The 21,951-nt window shown below is 38.2% G+C and overlaps 1 protein-coding gene across 5 annotated transcripts in view; it reads left to right on the top strand.

Moving 5' to 3' along the window:
• Mid2 (midline 2) overlaps positions 1-21,951 on the top strand; it is a 191,142-nt gene that overhangs the window by 136,194 nt on the left and 32,997 nt on the right. For all 5 annotated transcript variants that reach the window (XM_005404684.2, XM_005404690.2, XM_005404688.2 and 2 more), the window contains 2 exons: positions 20,426-20,533; positions 21,708-21,856. In XM_005404684.2, coding sequence (XP_005404741.1) covers positions 20,426-20,533; positions 21,708-21,856 — 257 coding nt within the window. The remainder of the gene's footprint in view (positions 1-20,425; positions 20,534-21,707; positions 21,857-21,951) is intronic.

The raw sequence follows: 21,951 nt of genomic DNA, 5'->3' as shown, positions 1-21,951 counted from the left end.
TCCCATGCCCAATTTATCTTCTTTTTTGTCACAGAGTTTGAAGTTCCTCAGTGAGGAGAGTGTGACAACAGGGAAAGAGCCAAGTGCAAGCTAATCCTGTCTAAAGACAACCACAGGCAATTGGCTGCTAGTAGATGTATCCTTTGTTGGAAATTGTATTTGGAATCTAGTGCTGAGGATATGAGATCTGAACTGGTGACAGATCACAAACCTGAAGTGCTAACAATATATTCAGAACAAAACAATTGAACACGTTAACTCACTATCCAATTCAGGGCAACCAGCCTTTTAGGTTCCAGCTAGATGAGCTGAAGAAGAATGATTTTTATCTGATTTTATAGAATGGCAGTCATTTCTGAGTTAATATCTTAATCTTTAAATTATTTAGAAATATTTTCGTGTATATATACATGTATATGTATATGTACACACACACACAAGATACAATTTTCCAACCTATCTCAAATAACCAACAAAAGATAATCAAAGTACCCACAGTAAATGATAAACCTCGAGTTGAAATGCTAGCTATTCTGCAGTACAGTAAGACAAGTGAGTAGAAACATGGATCAAAGCCTCAATTTAAGCCTTCTGGAAAAGTATTACTTAAATTTCAGACCAGGATAGCAAGTTGAGGTTGGTGAGGAGTGGGGAAAGAAATCAGTATTTAACATGTACTATGTTCCAGGTCTTTATTACTTCATTTGTTTCTCACAACCACTTGTGAAACAGGTAATATTATATCTATCTTAACTGGTCAGAAAGATAGGCTAAGAGTTTGTGTGCTGCCTAAGCAAGCACAAGGTAGGCTAAGAGATACTAAGTGTCTTGTCCCAGGTTACTGGGCTTAGACTTGCCAAAGCTAGACTTCGGACTCGGGCCTGCTTCACTTCAAATCCAGAGCTCTTTCCAGTCTATTCTGTTGCCTCCTGGGGAAAAAGTGCTAAGAAGAAACGGAAGCAGCATGTGGGAAACCTCAAAAGAAAGAGGTGATGGTTTTCTTCCAAATATTGTTTTAGCTACAAAGAGAGTGATCAAAGGACATTTACTTTCATAGTGGGAATTGTAGGTGGGTAATCTGCAGGGGTCCTCGTCATGGAGGTTGGAAACCCACTGGGGTGGTAATTCCTTCACAAGCTAACTTATGTGACTTTATAATTCACTTTACTTCTCTGGATCTCAGTTTTCTCATCCATAACATGCAGGCAAAGTGCCTGCCATATCTCATAGAGTTGTGAGGATCAGATACAGAGAGAAAACATATCTAAAAGCACTCTCTAGGCTAAGTTACAACAACTATGCAGCTGAATAACTACACAACTGTAATTAGTTCTTTTTCGTAACAATAACAATATGTTAAGATGATTGGATCTTTGGAATTTCCCAGTAGATTGGAATTCCTTCCTATTTGCTTTATATTTTCTCTAGAAGCCATTGGATTTTCCAAAATGGCCCTGAGCCATTGGCAAAAAGTAAAGACTCAAAAAAAAAAAAAAAAAATCACATGCTGTGCTTTCCTCCTAAGCCCTCAACATTTAGATGTCGACAAATCAGGTTAGGGGTAACGGAAAGGGCTGACCTGTTAAAGGAAAGAAGTTCCATAAAGGTAGTTTTTGTTTTATTTTGTTTTGTTTTATTTTTATCAAATGCTATGATGGAGGACACAGCCCTACCTGCTTTACTGCAGTGATGGTGGAGAGAGATTATGAATTATATACACTATACAGATACAAACACTTACACATCTGTGAGCCCCAGGGCTTTTTGACATAAGGCAGCATCCAGGATCTCTGGATGAGTCTGTGTAACTGAGAGTCACCTCTGGTTCCCGTGATACTTTCATAGAACCATATTTCCTGTTGATATGTTTAAAAATTGTTTCTTCTGTTCCCAACCACAGGCAAGTAACAAGTGGATTCCCTGCTATGTGCGACAGTGATTGGACTTGGGAAGGTACCTGTTCGTCAGTGCATTAACAAGTGTTTTAAGGAGCTTCCAGGACACAGAGCTTTACTGTGCTTGGAGCTCAGAGTGTAGAGCACACAATCCTCTTCCTCAGGGAGCATCACAGAGGAGACTAAAACTGAATGTAATTATAATATTATATTTTTGCAGATGACGGAATGTGTGAGCTATCTTCGTGCTTATGCATCCATTTCTTCTAGACATAGGCTAATATCTTTTGGGCTTTGAGCTATGGATATTGTGTTAATTATGTGGGAACCCAGAGAAGTAAAACTAGTTCAGGCCAGCCAAATTCTTTCCTAGCCAATGATCTAAAGTATAATTAGTGTTTTGTCAGAAATCACCAGTTTACCTTCCTCCTGACATTGACCTTTTGTTCTGAATGAAGAGAGTACGTGCTGATGTGGCTCCTGCTAAGAGGAGAGACCATCTTACCTCTAGAGCCAGGAGTAACCCTCTCTAGCAGTGTGGAGGTTACTGCATCTGACAATCAGGTTTGGTTGCTTAGACATGAGAGAAGGAATGTGCCAATCTCAGGGAAAGGCAAATCCTAACCCAATACCTTCCAGAAAACAAACAGAATATATTTAGAACCTTAATAAAATATGTACAAAATTCTGTGCGACTGAATGTTAGTATTACCGTCATTTACAGAAGAGTAAACTTAGATCTCTTATCCCAAACCAGACAGGCTATTGGTAAGCAACCTAAAGAACCAAGGGGCTAGTCTAGGGGACTGCTTAGCTTCAAAGCCCATTCTTTTAACTATTCCCAATTTTAATTTAATTTTGGTTTTGGGTTCAGTAAAGATACACCCTTGGCCCAGGACTCCCAGTGATCCTTGTTCTTTGGCAACGACTTAGGGAATTTGTCCTTAGAACCCTGGCTTTGATAGATATGTCTGTTTCCCTGTCTTTGCCTTCTGCTCTTTCTCCTCCAACCCTATCCCCACCAAAATAACCTGGCTAAGACGTGTGGAAATGTCTTCAAGACATCTTTGTTATCTCATCACAGTAATGGATTATTCTGAGGCTTCCCTTCCCACTGACACTCTCATTCAGAATTCCTCAAGTCCTCATCCTTGGGAATCTTTCCTGCTGCTTTTTATCTTCTCTCTCTAGCCCCTTTCTGTGCTGTCCCTTGCCCCAGTCCACCCCTGCAGCTTAGAAGCAATGCAGGCTTTTCTTCCAGCCTTTCTCTTTTTACACTTGAGCCCTTGATACTTTTGGTGATCATCTGCCTGTTCTGCACATGGAACCAATGTTTGTCATCCAAGTCCCCTGCCTCAGAAAGAATTATCGTAATAAGAATGATAAGGTCCTCCCTGATTTGAGCTGTTAGAGTTTGAATTTCCTCTCGGTAGAGATTCTTAGATCTGTATTATATAGGGAGTATCAGGATGCTGAGTCCCTCTCCCGGAAACAAACTTCTTAGGAAGAAATGCTTATATCAGATAAGTACAAAGGGGCTAAATTCTCCCCACAGCTCGTCTGGAGGCTAAAGGAGGCAGACTTTCACCAGCTTGCCTTGCTATCATGCCCTTCCATGATTCTGTAGTTGTGAAAGGCAGTGAAAAGGGGCGTGTTTGGGGAAATCCCTGTACTGGGGATCAGGAAACCTGGGCTCTGATGCTGACACTGCTGTCTGCTAGCTTCATGCACTCAGAGTAGCCTGTGCATAACTCTATTCCTCTTCTGTATTGGAATTTCCTTCGCTGGGCTGTAAGCTTCTGGAAGGTAGCAACCATAGCCGTACCCTATTCATTTTGGAAACCACAGTTCCTAGGGGTTCTGTCTGACCCATCTTTTTTTCTCTCACCATCCATTCTCTGCATTGCTGTGGGAATGCGTTTTCTAAAAAGTAAAGCCTATCATGTCATTCCCCTTCCACGAACCCTTAATGGTTCCTTGTCACCTTTAAATGAGTTTTCTAAGATCCATGATGATCTGGACCCTGCTTACCTCTCTGGCATATTCTGAGAGGTTCTAGCCTGCACCTTATACTTTATTCATTCATTCCACACATATTTAAGCATATTCCTGCCTTGGGCCAGGCACTGAGAACACATTATTGCACATGGTACTTGTCCTCACAGAATTTACAGTCTCCCTTTTCTTCTGGCTTACTACTACTTGTTCCACAAGACTCAGCTCAGGTCTCATCTCTTCTAGGAAGGCATTGCCATGCTCTGTGCCTCTCCCTTGAACACCCTCGTCTCGTTCAGGTATTTTTCCTTTCTTTACCCAGAGCACCCTGTGCATCCCTTCATTGTAGCACTTTTATGTACCAATCCACCAGACTAAACTCTAAGGCTGAGTTCTGTGCCATATCCATTTTTTTTTTTATACCCAGCCCATGGCTTGGAATGCATGATATACAGTACCGAAAAGAGATAATTGAGTAAATACTACCCTCTGGTGGCTAATTCGTGTAAGTACGGTCTCTTTTGCACCTGAAGAATGAGCACAACCAAATTACCTAGAAAAGACGACTATATCAGTCCCGGTACCAAAATCTGTATCAGCAGGGCTTACTGGAGAAATAGATATAGTAAAAGATATACAAATGTACAAGAAATTATAAGTTTGGCTTACAATTATCAGCCACAGATTTGGATGAGGAAGCGTACAGAAGGTGTCTGCACGCTGGAGACTGAAGAACCCAGTCTCAGTCCCGGAGCTCACTGCAGTGTCCGAGCAAGTCCATATCAGGAAGCTGATGGGTCTGTGATGGAACGCTGAAGAATCTACGATGAAGGCTGGAGAGTCTACACCGGAAGGCTGAGGAGTCCCAGGTGGAAGCCAAACAGTCTGCACCAGAAGCCAGGAGACGACCAAGCTGAAGGTGAAGACTGGAGCGCTTCTGAAGTACCAGCAGCCAGTCCTTTTTAAATTCCCTTTCTTTATGCAGCCTACCAGCCCTTTTAAACTTCTCAAATTGACACAATGAACAATGTCCCAGAGGGTAAGGGCGTGTCCTTTTCACCCCAAGATGCAGAACTGCTGAGTCACTTAGCCAAGTCTAGACTCTCCAAATTGATACAGTCAACCATAACATCAACTTTCCTTTGTTTTACCTTTGGGAAAGGAAGTAATTCATATGTGGCCCTCTAGTACCTAGGCTGTTATTACAACATGTCCAAATCATTCATAATTTAGAAAACAGCATTGAAGTGATATAACAGATGAAATTATTTTGAGCAATTGTATGAAAAGAAAATGTAAGGTGAACTTGTCTTATGTAATGAAGAAATGGAACATAGTGTAGTCATTCCACAATATCTGTGGGGGATTTGTCCCAGGAGCCCCCTAAATGCCAAAATCCACAGATATTCAAGCTCCTTATATAAAATGATGCAATGTTTGCATATAACCTACCAACATTCTCCCATATATTCTAAATATCTCTACATTACTTCTAATGTCAAATACAATGTAGATGCTGTATAAATAGTTACCATGCTGTATTGTCTGGGGAATAATAATTCAAAAGTATCTGTACATGTTTAGTATACATGCAATAGTTTTTCCAAGTGTTTTTAATCTGAACGTGGTTGAATCCACAGATACAGACCCATGGATATGGCGGGTCAGCTGTGTACATATTTTCATCATATGTTCCCAGGACCAGCATACTCACAGTCCTTCATTCAACAGATATTTATAGAGGGCTGGGGATTTAGCTCAGCGGCAAAGCGCCTGCCTGGCAAGCGCAACGTCGTGAGTTCGGTTCCCGGTACCGGAGAAAAACCAGATATTTATAGAACACCTACAGTGTGCCAGGTACTTTTCTGTTTGTTGAGGATATAGTTGTGAACAAAACAAAATCCTTAACCTCAAGAAGCCTATGCTTTAGTGGGGAGAGATGCACCATTTTTTACAAAGCACATATAAGCCAGGCATAGGGGAATACACATGTATGCCAGATACTCAAGAGACAGAGGCAGGAAAATAGCAAGTTCAATCCCAGCCCAGGCAACTTAGCAACATAGTAAAACCCTATCTTGAAAAATTTTTTTAAAAGGGGAGTTAAGGATATACCTCAATGCACATAGCCATATATTCTTAAGAATTCTAAGTTGTCCCCAGCATGTGCAAACTCCAATTTCAATCCCTAGCACTGCCAAAGGAAAAAAAGGACTATAAGGGCGATAAAAATGAACTAGGATACAGAGTGAAGGAGAGGGATTGTATTTTGGTTGTGCAAGTCCTTTTTCAGATACATGGTAAGAACTTCAGAAAACTACAGAAATGTTGATCCACTAGGCCTGCCTAAAACATTATAGGACTTCTAGAGAGTCTTCCTTTTTTCATATTTTTATTTTGTAATGAGTTTAGTTTCACATTAGTAAAATAATGCAAAATTCTCTTTCTCTCTCGATCTCTGTGTCTGACACACACACACACACACACACACACACACAAATTAAAATCGTAGATATAAGCCAAACTGCCTGCATACAATCCTAGGTGACGTTTACTAGCTATATGACAACCTTGGGCAAGTTACATAACTTCTGTGTTCAACAGTTTCTTCTGTAGAATGACAATGATAATAGTGCCTGCCTCACACAGCTAATGGGACAGCAATGAATTAAAATATATGAAGTAATTAGAACAGTCTCTAACATGTGGTGAGCACTAGAAAAGTGTTAACTGTTATGTATTTCTCCCAAAAGTTCACAAGGAACTTACTTGTTTCTCTGTCAGTGTCTATCAGCCTCCCACAGCAGGAGTCCCTGAGCCCAATTTAGCAGCTTTCTTCCACTGCTAGAGATGGCCTCATTGCCACCTCCCTGTCCATACCACTTTTCTGACATTAACAAACCATTCCCCACTTACCTTTACTTTTTCATCTCTCCTTCGCCTCCTCAAAAAAGCACACAAAACAAAACACATTAATTTAGGTGCTAAGGCCTAGATATTAACCATGTCTGGGTAATTTTTTGTTTTATAGTAAAAATGGTCATTGCTTTTTAAAAATTTTTATTTTATTGGTACATTTTAGATATACATAGTGATAACACCCATCATAGGGAGTTTGTAGCTGCACGTGATACATCTTGCTTCTTTTCTTTCCCATTCCCCTCCCCTTGCTTCAACCCTTCTTCCCTCTTTATTTACAAAAGCTTTGTTTCCGTTCTTTTGTATTCTTTTTTGTTTTGTTTTGTTTTATAGTATAATGGTTTGGTTTTGTTTTGTTTTGCCTCCTAGGCTGTAGTTACTCCGGTAGAGGGTACTAAAAATTTTATTAGTGTTTCATTTATACCTTAGTCCTTTAAGTGGCCACCTTCCCCCAAATCTAAATAGATAAGACCCCTTAAAGTAATTCCTGCTTCATTTACTTATTTTTATGTAAAGGCGGCTGAACCATCTTTGAAATGCTGTGGTGCTTCTTCCTTTTGTTCATTTTAGCCTTCCAGAGGGGCCATGGTGCTGCCCCCTCCATGTGTGTGTGTGTGTGTGTGTGTGTGTGTGTCTGCGTGTCTGCGTGCATGCGCATTCACTCCCTTGAAGTGTGATCTGGGTTAACACCTTAGCTTTGAAGCTGCTATAGTGAGCATCATTATAAAAAAGTAATGAGTTTTTTGTAGCTCAGTAAGATGACAAAGTTGTTCCTAACAGCTTCTTCATAATTCATCAGATGTCTAATTTACCTCTCACTTTTCCTTTTCATTTTCCTTGTATAAAAAGCAACTACATATTGAATGAAGTCCAAGTCAGCCTCTTATTATGGAGTGGGTGGGATAGGGCAATAATGTGAAGTAGGGCTTTTCTTGTGCCCTCTCTTCTTTGAATACTGTGCCTTCTTTCTCTCTCTACCTCGTTCTCAATGAAATTTAAGGTGTTGCTATAGTGCTGAGTTCCTGACATTTCATCCAGGTACTCTGCGAGCCTTGGAATGACAGCATACTGCTCCATAAATTACCTGCAACCTCTCTTTCTAACCTTATTTCCTATATTACATCTGTCAGCCTGGTCTGCTTTCCTCAAGCACATTCTTTATTTTTCTTCCTATGCTGTTGCCAACACTATTTTTTCATTCTCTGCCTGTACTTGTCCCCCATTTCTGCCTGCTCAAGTCTTGCTCATCCTTCAGGACCAGGTCAGCTACACAAAATCTTAAGTAATTCCTTGATTGTCCTTTTCCACAGACAAAATTAGTTTTCCCTTCTGTATGTTCTCATAGAGCTTTTATTTATAGTTCATTATATTACTTGTTCTACTATTCCTTAAATTATTAGTTCTATTCACACTCATTTTCTCTACTAAATTGTCAGTACTGTGAAGGCCGAAAGATGAGTCTTTTTCATTACATCTCACTCAAGAAACAAGACATAGGGTCTTGTAATTGATGGACATTCAGTAAACATTTGCTGAAATAAAAACCTCCCCAAATAATCTTTGATACTGAAATTTCAAAATCTACTAGGTAGAGTGGAAGATACTGAAATGGAAAAGCCAACAAGGAATTCTATTGCAATATAAATAAATTGAACTCTAGTCTGAATCGATGGGATCATCCATTGCTTCATATATATTGTTCCACCCAAACAGGAAATCTCCGTATCTTCTGAACTCCCGTAGAGCACACGACAGACCGATGGATGCGACTGAGCTAAGGGAAGGGCGTTAGTGGGAAGTTTCCCATGGGTGCGTGGTGGGTGAAAGGCTGATGGACTTTAAAGCTAGGATAAAATACTTGTAGGCGAGCAGAGGAGCGACTTCCAAAAAAACCATCCAGTAGCATCTCTGAAAGAAGTTAAGTGTAAAAAGGTCCAGGCCCTTGACATTTCAATGCAGAATCAAAACAACTGCCAAAAGAATTTTTGTAATGTGTAGCTTTTGCAAACTCCTACATATTTATTTTTTTATAGTGGCCAGCAGTAAGATTCTTCTATTAAAGAACTTGTGTGTTTCTAATAGGGAAAGGTGGAAATTTGGGAAGACTGTGTCATCTTCTGTAGTCTTTTGTCTGGGAAATAGGAAAGAACTACAAGAAATATGGTAGAATGGGCAGTTGGAAAAAATGTGCAAGTCAAATTCTTGCTGCGTTAGAGAAGAAAGAGAGATCTTTGCAGAGAGGAGCACCTGGGTACAGGCTACTGTACCTCGTTAGCGCTTAGGCCTTGGAAGGTTGAGGCTGGGACTAGTCTTAGGCATCACATGTCTCCAGAAAGTCTTTCTGAGGTGGGTGGATTTGCACATGTAGATTGCCAAGATTACGCTAATGGTATTTTAAAGGAGAATATATTTTTCCAAAGATATAAAGCTATTAGCCAAACCCACTAATCCTAAACAAAAAAAAAAAAGATCGAATAAAGACTCAGGGTCTTCCACAAACCAAACAACCAAGCTGGGACACTTAAAAAGATGAGCCCAGTTATATTCAGCTAAGGGTTAATATGCAAGTGAAATACCTTACTGCATTTCCAAACAAAACTGCAGATAGAACACCAGGGCTTTCATGTGCCTTCCAAACAATTCAAGTTGTTTTATTCACATCATGAAGACAGTTTTTCCCTGGAGTATTTTCTGTTCAAACAACACTTAAAGATCCTACTCTTTCGGGCTGCTTCTTGACATGGAAAGATTTTAAGATCACTGCTTTACTTTTCATTTGGGATTTTGCCTCCTCAACCAACTTTCCACTGTACTAGTTGTGCCTAATTGTTTTACTTCCCCTGATGCAACTGTCCCCACACCCCAACCATAGCTCCCACACTTCAGCCTACATTTTCTTTACAAAGGACATTTACTAGAATGTATTTTCTATTGTTTGACATTCTTATTTTGATATTTTACTGTGCTAAAGCAATCAGTAAGTGTTTCATAAGCATTCATTATGTAGAAGGCATCATGCCGAGTATGGTGGGAGGAACAAAGTAGTGTAAAATCTTTCTTCAAGGAGCTTGCTGGCTAATTGAAGATTTTTGTGCCAAGGGATACTTCTCATATTTGACCTTTCCTTTCTATTCCTGTTATTCTCCTTGGCTAGACCCTTTTCGTATCACAATAATGTTCTAACTTGCGTCCTCAATCTTACCATTACTCCATCCAATCAGTTCCACGCCTGTTCTTTAAAAAAGTAAATTATAGGCATCCTCTCACTATTTTACCTTTCTTTCCCTCAAAAATATTTTTCAAAGACATCATATTGGCTAAAGAATAAAGTTTGTCAATATGGTATCATTCAAACCCTATTGTTTGATTTGAAATTTCCCACACTCTTGCCTTAAAAATCTAAACTTTAGTCCACTTTTAGGGTTCAATACAAATTACATTTTATTCATGTATCTTTTCTACATTTCCACATTGAGAGTGTGATCTTTACTTTCAAGTTTTGTGATTATTGCCTACATCACTTGTTATTTAACTTAAGGTACCTTAACTTAAGCACTGGTTTGTCTTATACATATATAGTTCTTCCCCAACTAGATTGTCAGTTTATTGAGGGCAGAGTCCTTGGCATAACATTTCACACAAGGATGCTTAATACATGTTTGACAATGAAGATAGTGATGATTTTTCCTGGCTTTAGTGTAGAAGAAGGATTGTGAGGATGGGTGGCAAAGGAAAGATTCTAGAATAGGGAGATTAAAGAGGTTTTTGCAATAATATTTCAAAAGGGTGATAAGCACCTCGACTTATTGGTTCATTGGCTCAGATCCTCATTTTTAAATTTTAAACAGAAAAAATAAAACAAAATTTCAAAACAAGATAATAGGACAATAAGAATGATTAATACATTGTATGTTGTTGTCTTTAACTTGGTTACTCAGAGTACAAGATATCAACATTTAATTGTACAAAGAATATTCTCAAACTTTTTCAATGAACTAAATTAGTAGTATAACTATATTAACTATCACACACACACACACATATATATATATATATATACATTTTTTTGCTTTTCTCTTCCTTCTTTTCTCCATTCCCCCATCCCACTTTCTCTTTCCTTTTCAAGTTTCTTCTCATTTTACAATATCTACTGTACATTTTGTATCTTATTTACTCTTTCAGCTTCTCATACATACTAGGGAGACAATAGATGTTTGCACATGTGCATCTGGTTTATTTCACTTATGAGTATAGTCTCGAGTTGCATCTATTTACCTATAAAAATCTCCAGTTTATCCTTTTTTATGGCTGAGTAGTACTCCATTGTATAAAAAGGCCACATCATTTTAATCCATTCCTCAGTTGATGGACATTTGGGTTGTTTCCAAGATCTAGCAATTACAATTTGTGCTGCTATAAACATGGGTGCACATATATTGCTGTGGTATGATGCTTTTAATTCTTCTGGGAAAAGACCCAGAAAGGGAACAGCTGGGTCAAATTGGATCTCCAATCCTAGTTTTTTGAAGAATCTCCACACTGATTTCCACGGTGGTTGCAGTAGTCTATACTCCCACCAACAGTGGAGAAGGGCTCCTTTTCCTCCACATCTCTGGTGAGCCATTTGTTATTGGTTGATTTTTTGATAATAGCCATTCTTTCCAGGGTGAGATGGAATCTCAGTATTGTTTTAATTAGCATCTCTTGAATGACCAGTTATGTTGAATACTTTTTTATAAATTTATTTGCTGTTTGTATTTGTTCATGTGAGAAGATGTGTGTGTTCATCTCAGATGCCCATTTTTGGATTGGATCTTTAAATTTGGGAGTTCTGATTTTTTTGAGTTCTTTATATGTTTTTGATAGTAATCTTTGTCTGAGAAACAGGTAGTAAACATTTTTTCCTGCATTGTGAGTTGTCTCTTCACTCTGTTGGTGGTTTCTCTTGCTGTACAAAATCTTTTTAATTAGATGAGAACCCAGTTGTGGATTCTTTGTGATAAGTTCCTGTGCAATCAGAATTTTATTTATAAAATTTTGGCCTAAACCAGTGTCTTCAAGAGTTTCACCTATTCTATCCTCTGGCAGATTAAATGTTTCTGTTTTAATATTTAGATATTTTATCCATTTCAAATTTAGTTTAGTGCATGGTGAAAGATATGGATCCAATTTTTATCTTTAGCTTGTATAGAGAGCCAGTTTTTCCAGCACCATTTATTGAAGAGGCTGTGGTATGATGCTTTCAATTCTTCTGGGAAGATACCCAGAAAAGACACCTTTGTCAAAGATAAGGTGGCTGAATATGTCTGGAGTTGTTTCTGCATCTTCTAATCTGCTCCATGTATCTTTGGGCCTCATTTTACTTTTTGACAGTACTATGCTGTTTTTTATCACAGTAGCTTTATAGTAAAATTTCAAGTTAGGGATTGTGATGCACCCTGCCTTACCTTTGTTGTCCAGAATTGCCTTTGCTATTGTAGGTCTCTTCTGGTTCCAAATGAATTTTAGGATTATTTTCTCTAATTCTCTGAGATATATTATTGAAATTTTGATCGAAATTGCATTAAATCTGTATAACAGTTTTGGAAGTATAGCCCTTTTCATGCTATTGGTTCTTGCTACCCAAGAGCAAGAGCTACCTTTTCATTTTCTGATACCACTTCAATCTCCTTTTTCAGAGTACTGTAGTTTTCAATGTAGAGGTCTTTTACATCCTTTATTAGATTAATTCCTAGGTATTTCAATTTTTTGGATGCTATTGTGAGAGGTATTGTTTCCCTAGTTTCTCTCTCAGTGAGTTTGTTATTCATGTAAAGGAATGCTATTGATTTTTGAGTGTTGACTTTGTGTACAGATATGCTACTGAATTTGCTTATTAAATCTAGCAGTTTTTTAGTGGTGTTATTGGGATCTCCTATGTAGAGTATCATGTCATCTTCTGATAATGATAATTTAACTTCTTCCTTTCCTATCATTATTTCTTTTCTTTCTTTCTCTTGTCTAATTGTGCTGGCTAATGTTTCCAGACCTATATACAGTAAGAATGATGACAGTGGACATTATTGTCTTGTTCCTGATTTTAGAGTGAAAGATTTTAGTTTTTGTCCGTTTAGTATGATGTTGGCTGTTGGTTTCTCATAGATGGTGTTTATCAGATAGAGATAAACACCATCTATTCCAATTTTCTGTAAGGTTTTCATCATGAATGTGTGATGGACTTTGTCAAAAGCTTTTTCTGCATCTATTGAGATGATCATATGATTTTTGTCCTTGGTTCTATTAATATGGTGTATTACATTTATTGATTTAGATATGTTGAACCATCTCTGCATCCCTGGGATGAATCTCACTTGGTCATGCTGTATAAAGTCCTTGATGATTTGCTGCATTTTGTTTGCAAGTATCTTATTGAGGATTTTTGCATCTGTGTTCATTAGGGAGACTGGCCTGTAATTCTCTTTCTTAGTTGGGTCTTTCTCTGGTTTTGGTATCACGGTAATGCTTGCTTCCAGGAATGAATCTGGTAGTATTGCTTCCCTTTCAATTTCATTAAAGGGTTTTGAGAAGTGGTGGTGTTAGGTCTTCTCCAAATTTCTTGTAGAATTCAGCAGTGAATCCATCAGGGCCTGGGTTTTTCTTTGTTGGTCAGTTTTTAATTACAGCTTTGATTTTATTGATTGACATTGGTTTATTTAGCATTATATATCTTCTTAATTCAGCTTTGGTAATTGATATGTATTTAGGAGTCTATCCATTTCTTCTGCATTTTCCATTTTATTACAATACTGTTTTTGAAAGTAGGTATAGATAGATGATCTTCTGGATTTCTGCAGAGTCCATTGTGATTTCACCATTTCGTTCCTGATTGTGTGGATTTGAGTCTGCTTTCCTTTTTTGATAAGGTTGGATAAAGGTTTGTTGATTTTATTTAATCTTTGAAAGAACCAACTCAATTCATTGATTCTTTGTATTGTTTTTTAGTATACAATGTGTTAATTTCTGCTCTGATCTTTATAATTTCTTCCCTCATAAGAGCTTTTGGCTTAGCCTGCTCTTCTTTTTCTAGAAGTTTGGGGTTCACTATTAAGTTGTTTATTTGTGCTTGCTCGATTTTCCTGATATAGGAATTCATTGTGATAAATTTCCCTCTTAGGTCTGCTTTCACTGTGTCCATAAGTTCCAGTATGTTCTATTGTCATTACCAATTGATTGTAGAAACTGTCTAATTTCTTCTTTAATTTCATCTGTGACTTATTGGTTGTTCAGGAGGATGGTATTTAGATTCCATGTGTTTATGAAGTTCTTGTGTTTTCCTTTGCCACGTGTTTCCAATTTTATTGCACCTTGGTCTGATAATATGCATGGGATAATTTCAGTTGATTTGCATTTACTTAAACATATTCTATGAGCAAATGAGTGGTTTATTTTGGAAAATGTCCTGTGTGCAGCTGAGAAGAATGTGTATGCTGATGTTGTGGGATGGAATACTCTGTAGACATCTACTAAGTCCATTTGTTTAAAAGTTTGGTTTGGTTCTAATATTTCATTATTGATTTTTTGTCTAGTTGATCTGTCTTTTTGAGACAGTGGGATATTGAGATTCCTCAATACAGTGGCATTAGTGCTTATTTGATTTTTCTTGCCTGTTAATATTTGGTTTATATGGCTGGTTGCACTGGTATTTGTTGTATATATATTTACGATTATTATCTCTTCCTCTTTGATTGTTCCCTTTACAAGGATATAGTGAACTTCTTTATCTCTGTTAATCAGTCCCAGCTTAAAATTCACTTTGTCTGCCAATAGAATAGTTACCCCTGCTTTTTAATGGGTTCTTGTCTTACAGAGTATTGTTTTCCACCCTTTGACTTTCAGTCTGTGAATTTATTTTTGAATTAAATGTGTTTCTCTTATGCAGCATATTGTTGGATCTTGCTTCTTGATCAATTCTGCTAGTCTGTGTCTTTTGATTGGTGAATAGAGACCATTAACATTGATAGGTATAACTGATATATATTGACATATCCCTGTCATTTTTTTTTCTTGTTGTCAGCTCCCCCTCTTTTCTTCCCCCTCTACTTGTTTGGATAGCCTGGTGGATTCTTTCTGTTGAGTTTCATGGAATTGTAATCCTAGTTATCTCTTTCTGGAATTTGCTTCAAAACATTTTTGAGTGCTGGTTTGGTGGTCATAAATTTCCTCAGATGTCCTTTGTCATGGAAGTATCTTATTTCTCTGTTACTTTTGAAGGATAGTTTTGTGGAATACATCAATATGGGTTGAAGGTTGTTTTCCTTTAGAACTTGAAATACTTTGTTCCAAGCTCTTCTTGACATGAAGGTTTGTGCTGAGAAGTCAGCTGTGACTCTGATGGGCTTTCCTTTATAGGTGATTTGTTTCTGTTGTCTAACAGGTTTTAAGATGCTATTCTTATGTTGAATTTCTGGAATCTTGAGGATGATATGCCTAGCTGTAGTTTTTTTGATTTTGGCTAATTGGAGATCTATATACTTCACTTACCTGTATGTCAAATTCTTTTTGTCTACCAGGGAAGTTTTCTGCCATGACGTCTGTGAGCAGTTCTTTTAATAGCATTTGAGCTATCTCCTGCTCTCTCATTGACTCCAATCACTCTTAAGTTATTCTTTTTTGCCTCATCTAGCAGCTGCTGTATTGATTTCTCATGGTTCTTTGCTGTTTTTAAGAAATCTTTTTTTTCCTAATCGCTAACCACAGCCTGTCTTTTATATCTGAGATCTTGTCTTCATATTGGCTTAATGTGCTGCAGATACTATCAATGCAATTTTTGTTCTCCTGGATATCTACTTGAACCTGCCTTAAGGTTTCCATTTCTGCTGAGCATTCTTGGCTTCCATAATTTTCTTAAATTCCTCTATTTTTTGTCTGTATCTGCTCTAGGGTCACTAAACATGGTTTTCATTGTGGTTACCATCTCTGTAGTTATCTGAGAAATTATTTCTGATTTGATATTTTCTAGAGCCTCATTCAATTGCTTTGTTGTTAACACTTCAGAGAAGCTAGGTGGGTGGCTTTTGGGTTGGCCCACCTTTCTGCCCTCTGGGTTTGCCTTTGGTGAACTAGATGTCTGGGGTTGCATCTTGTTTAAGTGTCTTCTCATTTTCTTTTCTTTTTTTAGCTTAATTCTTAGGGTGATGCTTCTATATTGTCTTTAGTGGGTTGCTTTATTGCTAATATTTTGAAACTTTAGGAAATGACCACTTCTGTGAGGTGTCTTCCAGGGGTAGGTGGTTTTGGGGGTTTGAATCTGTTGCAAGATCTCACCTCTTCAATTGTTGGGGATTAGAAGTTGCTACCTGTTTGGCCCAGCCCATGGTTCTTTGGCACTGTGCCATAGTATTTTCTGTGACCCTTAGTCAATCTGAGTCTTGGAATACCAGGAAGAACAGCTGTGTAGAACATATGTCACTATTGGATATTGTGGCACCATCAGCCCTGACAATAGCATCAAACTCAACCTAGAAAATAACAAACTGAGCTAACCATTAATTTGCCACCTTTAACTGTAGGAAGTAGATTTGTGGTTATACAACAAAATGTAAAGCAAACCAGAAAATTAAATGCAGTATACAACTACTTAATATGACAATTTTACCCTCAGGGGTTAAAATTTAAAATGAGTTATGGAGAAAGTATAGAAGTGGAAGAAGAGGAAGAGATTAGAAGTAAGGCTGGAGGACAAAAGGGGATCATGCTAATTTTGGGAAACTGGTGCAGAAGACTGGGGGGAAAGAGAGAAGGAAGAGATAAAAAGAAGAACAGAACAGAAGCACAACCACAAAGAAGCTAGAAACCACATTCATACTCATATAAAAAAGTAGATCTTAAATGGAGAAAAGACCAAAACCAAAATGACAACAACAACAACAACAACAACAAAAACATGAGATAGAATGAAAAAGCAGTCTACTTCCAGTTATGTCTCTGCTGTCACTGGTAGACAATGTGTGGGGACAGAGTCTTGATCTCTGTTGATTTATCCCAGCAAGTCAGCAGCAGCTTTTTGGTGGGGTAATGGGTAATCTCAGTGAGCCTGCACCTTCTGACCAAGACCAAACTCATTAGGCCTATGGCTGTCAGTGTATCTTCCATGGGCCTGAGCTCAGTTGAAAGCCACTAGATGGAGCCAGGAGCAATTGTGAATTCTAGCCAACTGCTCTCTTGCATGGAACAGGTGAGCCCTCAGCACTCACTGCCAGCTAGTGCAGTCCTTCAAGTCCACTGCTCCCCTCCACTGCTGTGTCTTTCCATGGAGGCCTCTGGGATCGCCAGAAGTCACTGCATGTCTGCAGGTCTGAACTGCTCCTCTTGCACAATGAGTCTTGTCTTGGGAGAAGGCGCTGCCAGCTACCTCCTTATTCGCTGAAGTTTCTCTCTTCGCTCTCTCCATGGGCTTCAATTTATGCTTCAGATCCTTCCTGGATCCAGTGGACCCACTTCCCTCCTTCTTGATTCCTAACATTGCTATATTCCAGCATCTGGATGGTGACTGTCAGAGAGGCTCTTTCTTTGCTGCTTACCACTTTGCCATCTTGGTGTTCCTCCTAGGTCTTCATCTTAATCCTCAAGGAATTATAGTGAGATTGCAAAAGAGGGAAGGAGTTTGGAATTACTTTGAATTTATACGTATTTTTTTGGCATCAGGAATTGAACTCAGGACCTTGCACTTGCTAGGCAGGCACTGTGCTGCTGAGCTATATCCCCAGCCCTGAATTTATATGAAGGATAAAGGAGTAGAAGTCACAGTTTTACTGTACTGAATAATTGCAATAATAGCAGTAGCACTGACAAAAAGAAATAGTAAATCAGAGATGAAGGACAGATTTGGAGAAAAGACGTTAAGTTTTATGTTTAGATATAGTACACAGAGCTTAGGATAACTTGCACACCAAGTAGACATGTCTAGCATGTAGTAAAATATAGTTTTTACCATTAATTCAACCCAGTAGATATTTATTTAACACATACTACGTGTCAGTTACTATGCTGAAGATAGATAGAGTCAAATAAAAGACAATCCCTGGCCTCCACAGCTCATATTTAAATGGGAAGACAGACTAATATAGTTACGATGATGTCAGGTAGTGAATAATAATATATATAAAGTGCTATGGAGTTATAAATAGGGACAGATGAACAGAAGTTACAGAAGTGATGATCCTTGAGTAGGGCTTTAAAAGATAAGTAGAAATTTGTTCAGTAAATGAAGATGTGCCATTCCTAGTAAAGTGATAGCCTCAGGCAAAGGCACAGAGCACAAAAGCTGTGGTATTCTGGGGGCTACAGCAGACAGTCTGAAATGACCAAAGAAAAGGGATGACAGAATAAAGATGGATGGTGGGAAAGTGATAATAATTGTCAGAAACCGAAGACAGGGATGTTGTTACATCGGATTGGACGTTCAATATGTATAATGGTTAAAAATTTGAATCAAGAGTTGGACTATCTGGATCAGTATCTTATCTGTACCACTGCTAGATGTGTAGCCTTGAGCAAGTCATTTAATCTCTTTGTGCTTAGGTTTTCTTGTATGTCAGATGGCAATAATGATACCTGCCTTGTAGGATTGTTTGGAGGATTGAGGGCACTGATATATGTAAGCTGATTAAAGTAGTTTCTGACATACAATGAGTATTGTGTAAAGGTTATTCCAGGAACAAAATCATAAGTAACAAAGTGTTGATTTCAGGCAGCAGCCTGAAGGAAAACCTATAAATGAGAAGTTTATTAAGTTTCCAGATATTCTGAGCAAGGACCCAGGGAGAACTGGATTCATCTCTTATTCTCAGATGAGTAGGAGTTCTGTAAGATGGTAAGATATGTGCTTTGGAAAGGTAGATCTGATTTAAGGAAAGGGAAAAGAAATCTAAGAGATAATCAGATAAAAATAAGTAACTGGCCAGAGTGGGGCCGTTTATTCAGAATAAGGAGATGCTACCATGTGGCATTTCTCCCTGGAAAATAAAAATAAAGTTGTCACTCATTAGCAAGAGTATTTTGGTTAAAATATAAAGAGAATATTAGCAAGCAGGGACCTTAGAGGATGAGAGAGGAAGCAGCAGGACCAAGGACAGATATTTTGCTAGGGTTGAAGTATGTACAAGAACCCTTTGAAAAGAGATACCAATTGCAAAAGCAACCCTCCCTTGCCAATGCAGCACAGCCCCTTGGTGCTTAGGTAACCCATTGTCTATTCCTCACCCTTTTAGAGATCTGCTCAAGTGGTTATTGAAGAGACATTTTGAATGATTGTACTCCCCTGTGTGACTGCTCTGTGTGCTGCTGAAGTGGAACTGAGCCTTGTCTGGCAACCCACTGACCTCAGCGGTTCCACTTGATAGAACTTGCTTTGCATTCTGGTTTTCACCACTTAATATCTGTGTGATTTAGAGCAAGTTACAAAAATTCTCTGAGCCCCAGTTTCTCTATCTGTAAAATGAGAATAAACATGGTTCCTAATTATAAAGTTGTAATAATAATTATACGAAATATTTATCTATAAAGTACTTGGTACATTACGTGTTTGAGAGATGTTTCTTCCCTGTCCTTCCCTTTTCCTTTGTGTTTGGGCAGCTCAAATAGTCCCTGCTCTCATTTTAGCTCCTGCTGGGGGCTCTGTACTATCCAATAGCAAGAGTAATAGAGATGAAGAAAAGTCAGTCCTTAGAAAGAATGAAGAATAGTAGCCTTTTCCCCAATGCTACCCTGACATTACTGTAGAGATATTTTGGTATAGCTACTATATCAAAATAAGAAAGATACTCAGATACTGGACAGAAATTTTTCTTCAAGGCAAGAAATATTAATAAAATGTGATGAGAACTATGTGAAAAAATCTATGCATTCTTAGATAGATAGATAGATAGATAGATAGATAGATAATCTATCTATTACTGGGGATTGAACCCAGGATTTTACTCTGAGTTGTATAACCCCAACCTTTGTTTTTTTTTTTTTAAATTGGAATAGTGCCTCCCTAAGTTGCCCAAGCTAGGCTCAAACTTGTGATAGTGCCTCAGCCTTCCAGAGAGCTGTTACGATAGGTATGTGCTACCGTGCCCAGCTACACGTTCATATATTTGATGTGAAAATATATGTGCACATTTATATATCTAAACATTGGAAAGGAACAAGAAAAATTGAAAACGATTTGTCAGAACAATAAAAGTATGTTGTTTCAGTGTTATCTTAATATTATTGTGCCTGTTGAGGAGGCTTCTCTTTTCTTCACATAAATGAATCTCCTTACCCTCTTTCCAAAAGAGCAGCAGGAGGCCAGGGTGCTGGAGTAAAGGGAATGGCACAGTGGGAATAACATGCCCCCATCTCATCTGTCCTTCTGCCCAGCCTTCCATTAACCATCATGATCTACCAGAGGCCTGGAGAGCTTCCTATCTGTCGTGCTTCAATGCCCTTGCATCATTAATATCATCATCTCTACTCTTCTTCTAGGAGTGGATCTTATCGAGGGAGGTATGGAAGAAGTTGTGCATGTTTAGCTGTCAGTCCAAACCTTTTAGAGCCAGCAGGGGACAAAGACAACAATCACTGTGTAATACTCTGGACTTTCTTGGCAGGTGAATACTGCTATGCATGAGGCAAAACTTATGGAAGAATGTGACGAGTTGGTAGAGATCATCCAGCAGAGGAAACAAATGATTGCTGTCAAAATCAAAGAGACAAAGGTAAAGCATAGCATTTCAGTGAGGCCAAGGCAGAGTTGACTTTTTACAGATGTCAAAGTCTAAGCCTGATGACTGCAGTTTGAATTTGGATTAAGAAGGCAAGAAGAAATGAGATAGAAAGGAAACCATTGAAGAAGAGGCAATCCAATAAAAATGATGACAATTATGGAAACATTCTATACCTTGACTTGATTGTTGATTATATATTGGTTATTGACGTCCTTAGGAAGCCAGAAGACTGATACAACAGATGTGTGCGGGGATGCTCAAAACAGGATAATGTTGCAGTATCAACTTAGAAGGCTTATGGAATGATTCTTAGTATTAGTTGTTGAAGATCAAAATCAGTGTAATGACAGACAGCACACATGGAAAGAAAGAATGTAATAGGCACTGCTAACAGGAAAATGATAGGAATTATTTCGTTTATTAGATATTAAAGAGAAAGGAGACAGAGAAAGGCAATGAAGACCCAGGTTTATAACCTGAGAACTGAACCGTGGTCAAAAGGTCAGGTGTGAGCTTCCAAACAGTCTAGACGTATTGGCCTGCAGCTCAACATCAGTGGTTGTAAATTCTTTCTGTTTAAAATATGAAAAGTTACAGGAGCCTGGTTTGATGACCAATATTTTGTGCCATGCTGGGTGGTTCCAGCTAACATAGGAATTAAGATTTCCGAGAATACAGGTTTGTTAACTCAGAGATATGCATTAAGACGCTTAGAGAAATGTATGCATAGAAGATATGAGTAAAGAAAAAAATGAAGTACTTTTTATTAAACATGTATGTGAAGATACATTGATAGCAAAAATGGTGATCTCTTGAGTTGTAGAGTTTCTTTTTATGCTTTTTATTTCTAAAATTTTCTAGAATGAGCATGTATTGCTTTTATAATTAGAAAAATTAATGTTATTAATACAAACAGGAGGAAGATAACTGATAGTCTGTGCTTGAGTGCAATGCAAGTGAGCAAGCTGTAGATTGGAGAAGGAGGGGTTGGCAAGAGAGACTTAGCAGGTAGGGTGAGAAGGTGAGTCGTTAGTACAGTGACCCTGGGATATTAATAAGCCTTATATGTAGAATCACTACAGCAGATCTCCTTCATGTTGTTTTGTTATTTTAAACTAAGCACTGTATGTTTTATTTTGCTTTTTCTTTTACTAATTCCTTTAAGGTTATGAAACTGAGAAAGTTAGCCCAGCAGGTTGCTAATTGTCGTCAGTGTCTTGAACGGTCAACAGTCCTCATCAATCAAGCTGAGCATATCCTAAAAGAAAACGACCAGGCACGGTTTCTACAGTCTGCAAAAAATATTGCTGAGCGGTAGGTTCCTAATATTCTTTTGAAATGCCTACTCTCCTGAAAAGGGGCCAGTTTAAAGTCATTTCATTTTTTTCAGGCAGCTATATATATATATA

The sequence above is a fragment of the Chinchilla lanigera genome, unplaced genomic scaffold (genome assembly GCF_000276665.1).
Source record: "Chinchilla lanigera isolate Chin_1 unplaced genomic scaffold, ChiLan1.0 scaffold00089, whole genome shotgun sequence".
In the NCBI taxonomy this organism is placed as follows: Eukaryota; Metazoa; Chordata; class Mammalia; order Rodentia; family Chinchillidae; genus Chinchilla; species Chinchilla lanigera.
Note: the sequence above shows the minus strand (reverse complement) of the source record. Positions and strands in the feature narration are given on the sequence as shown.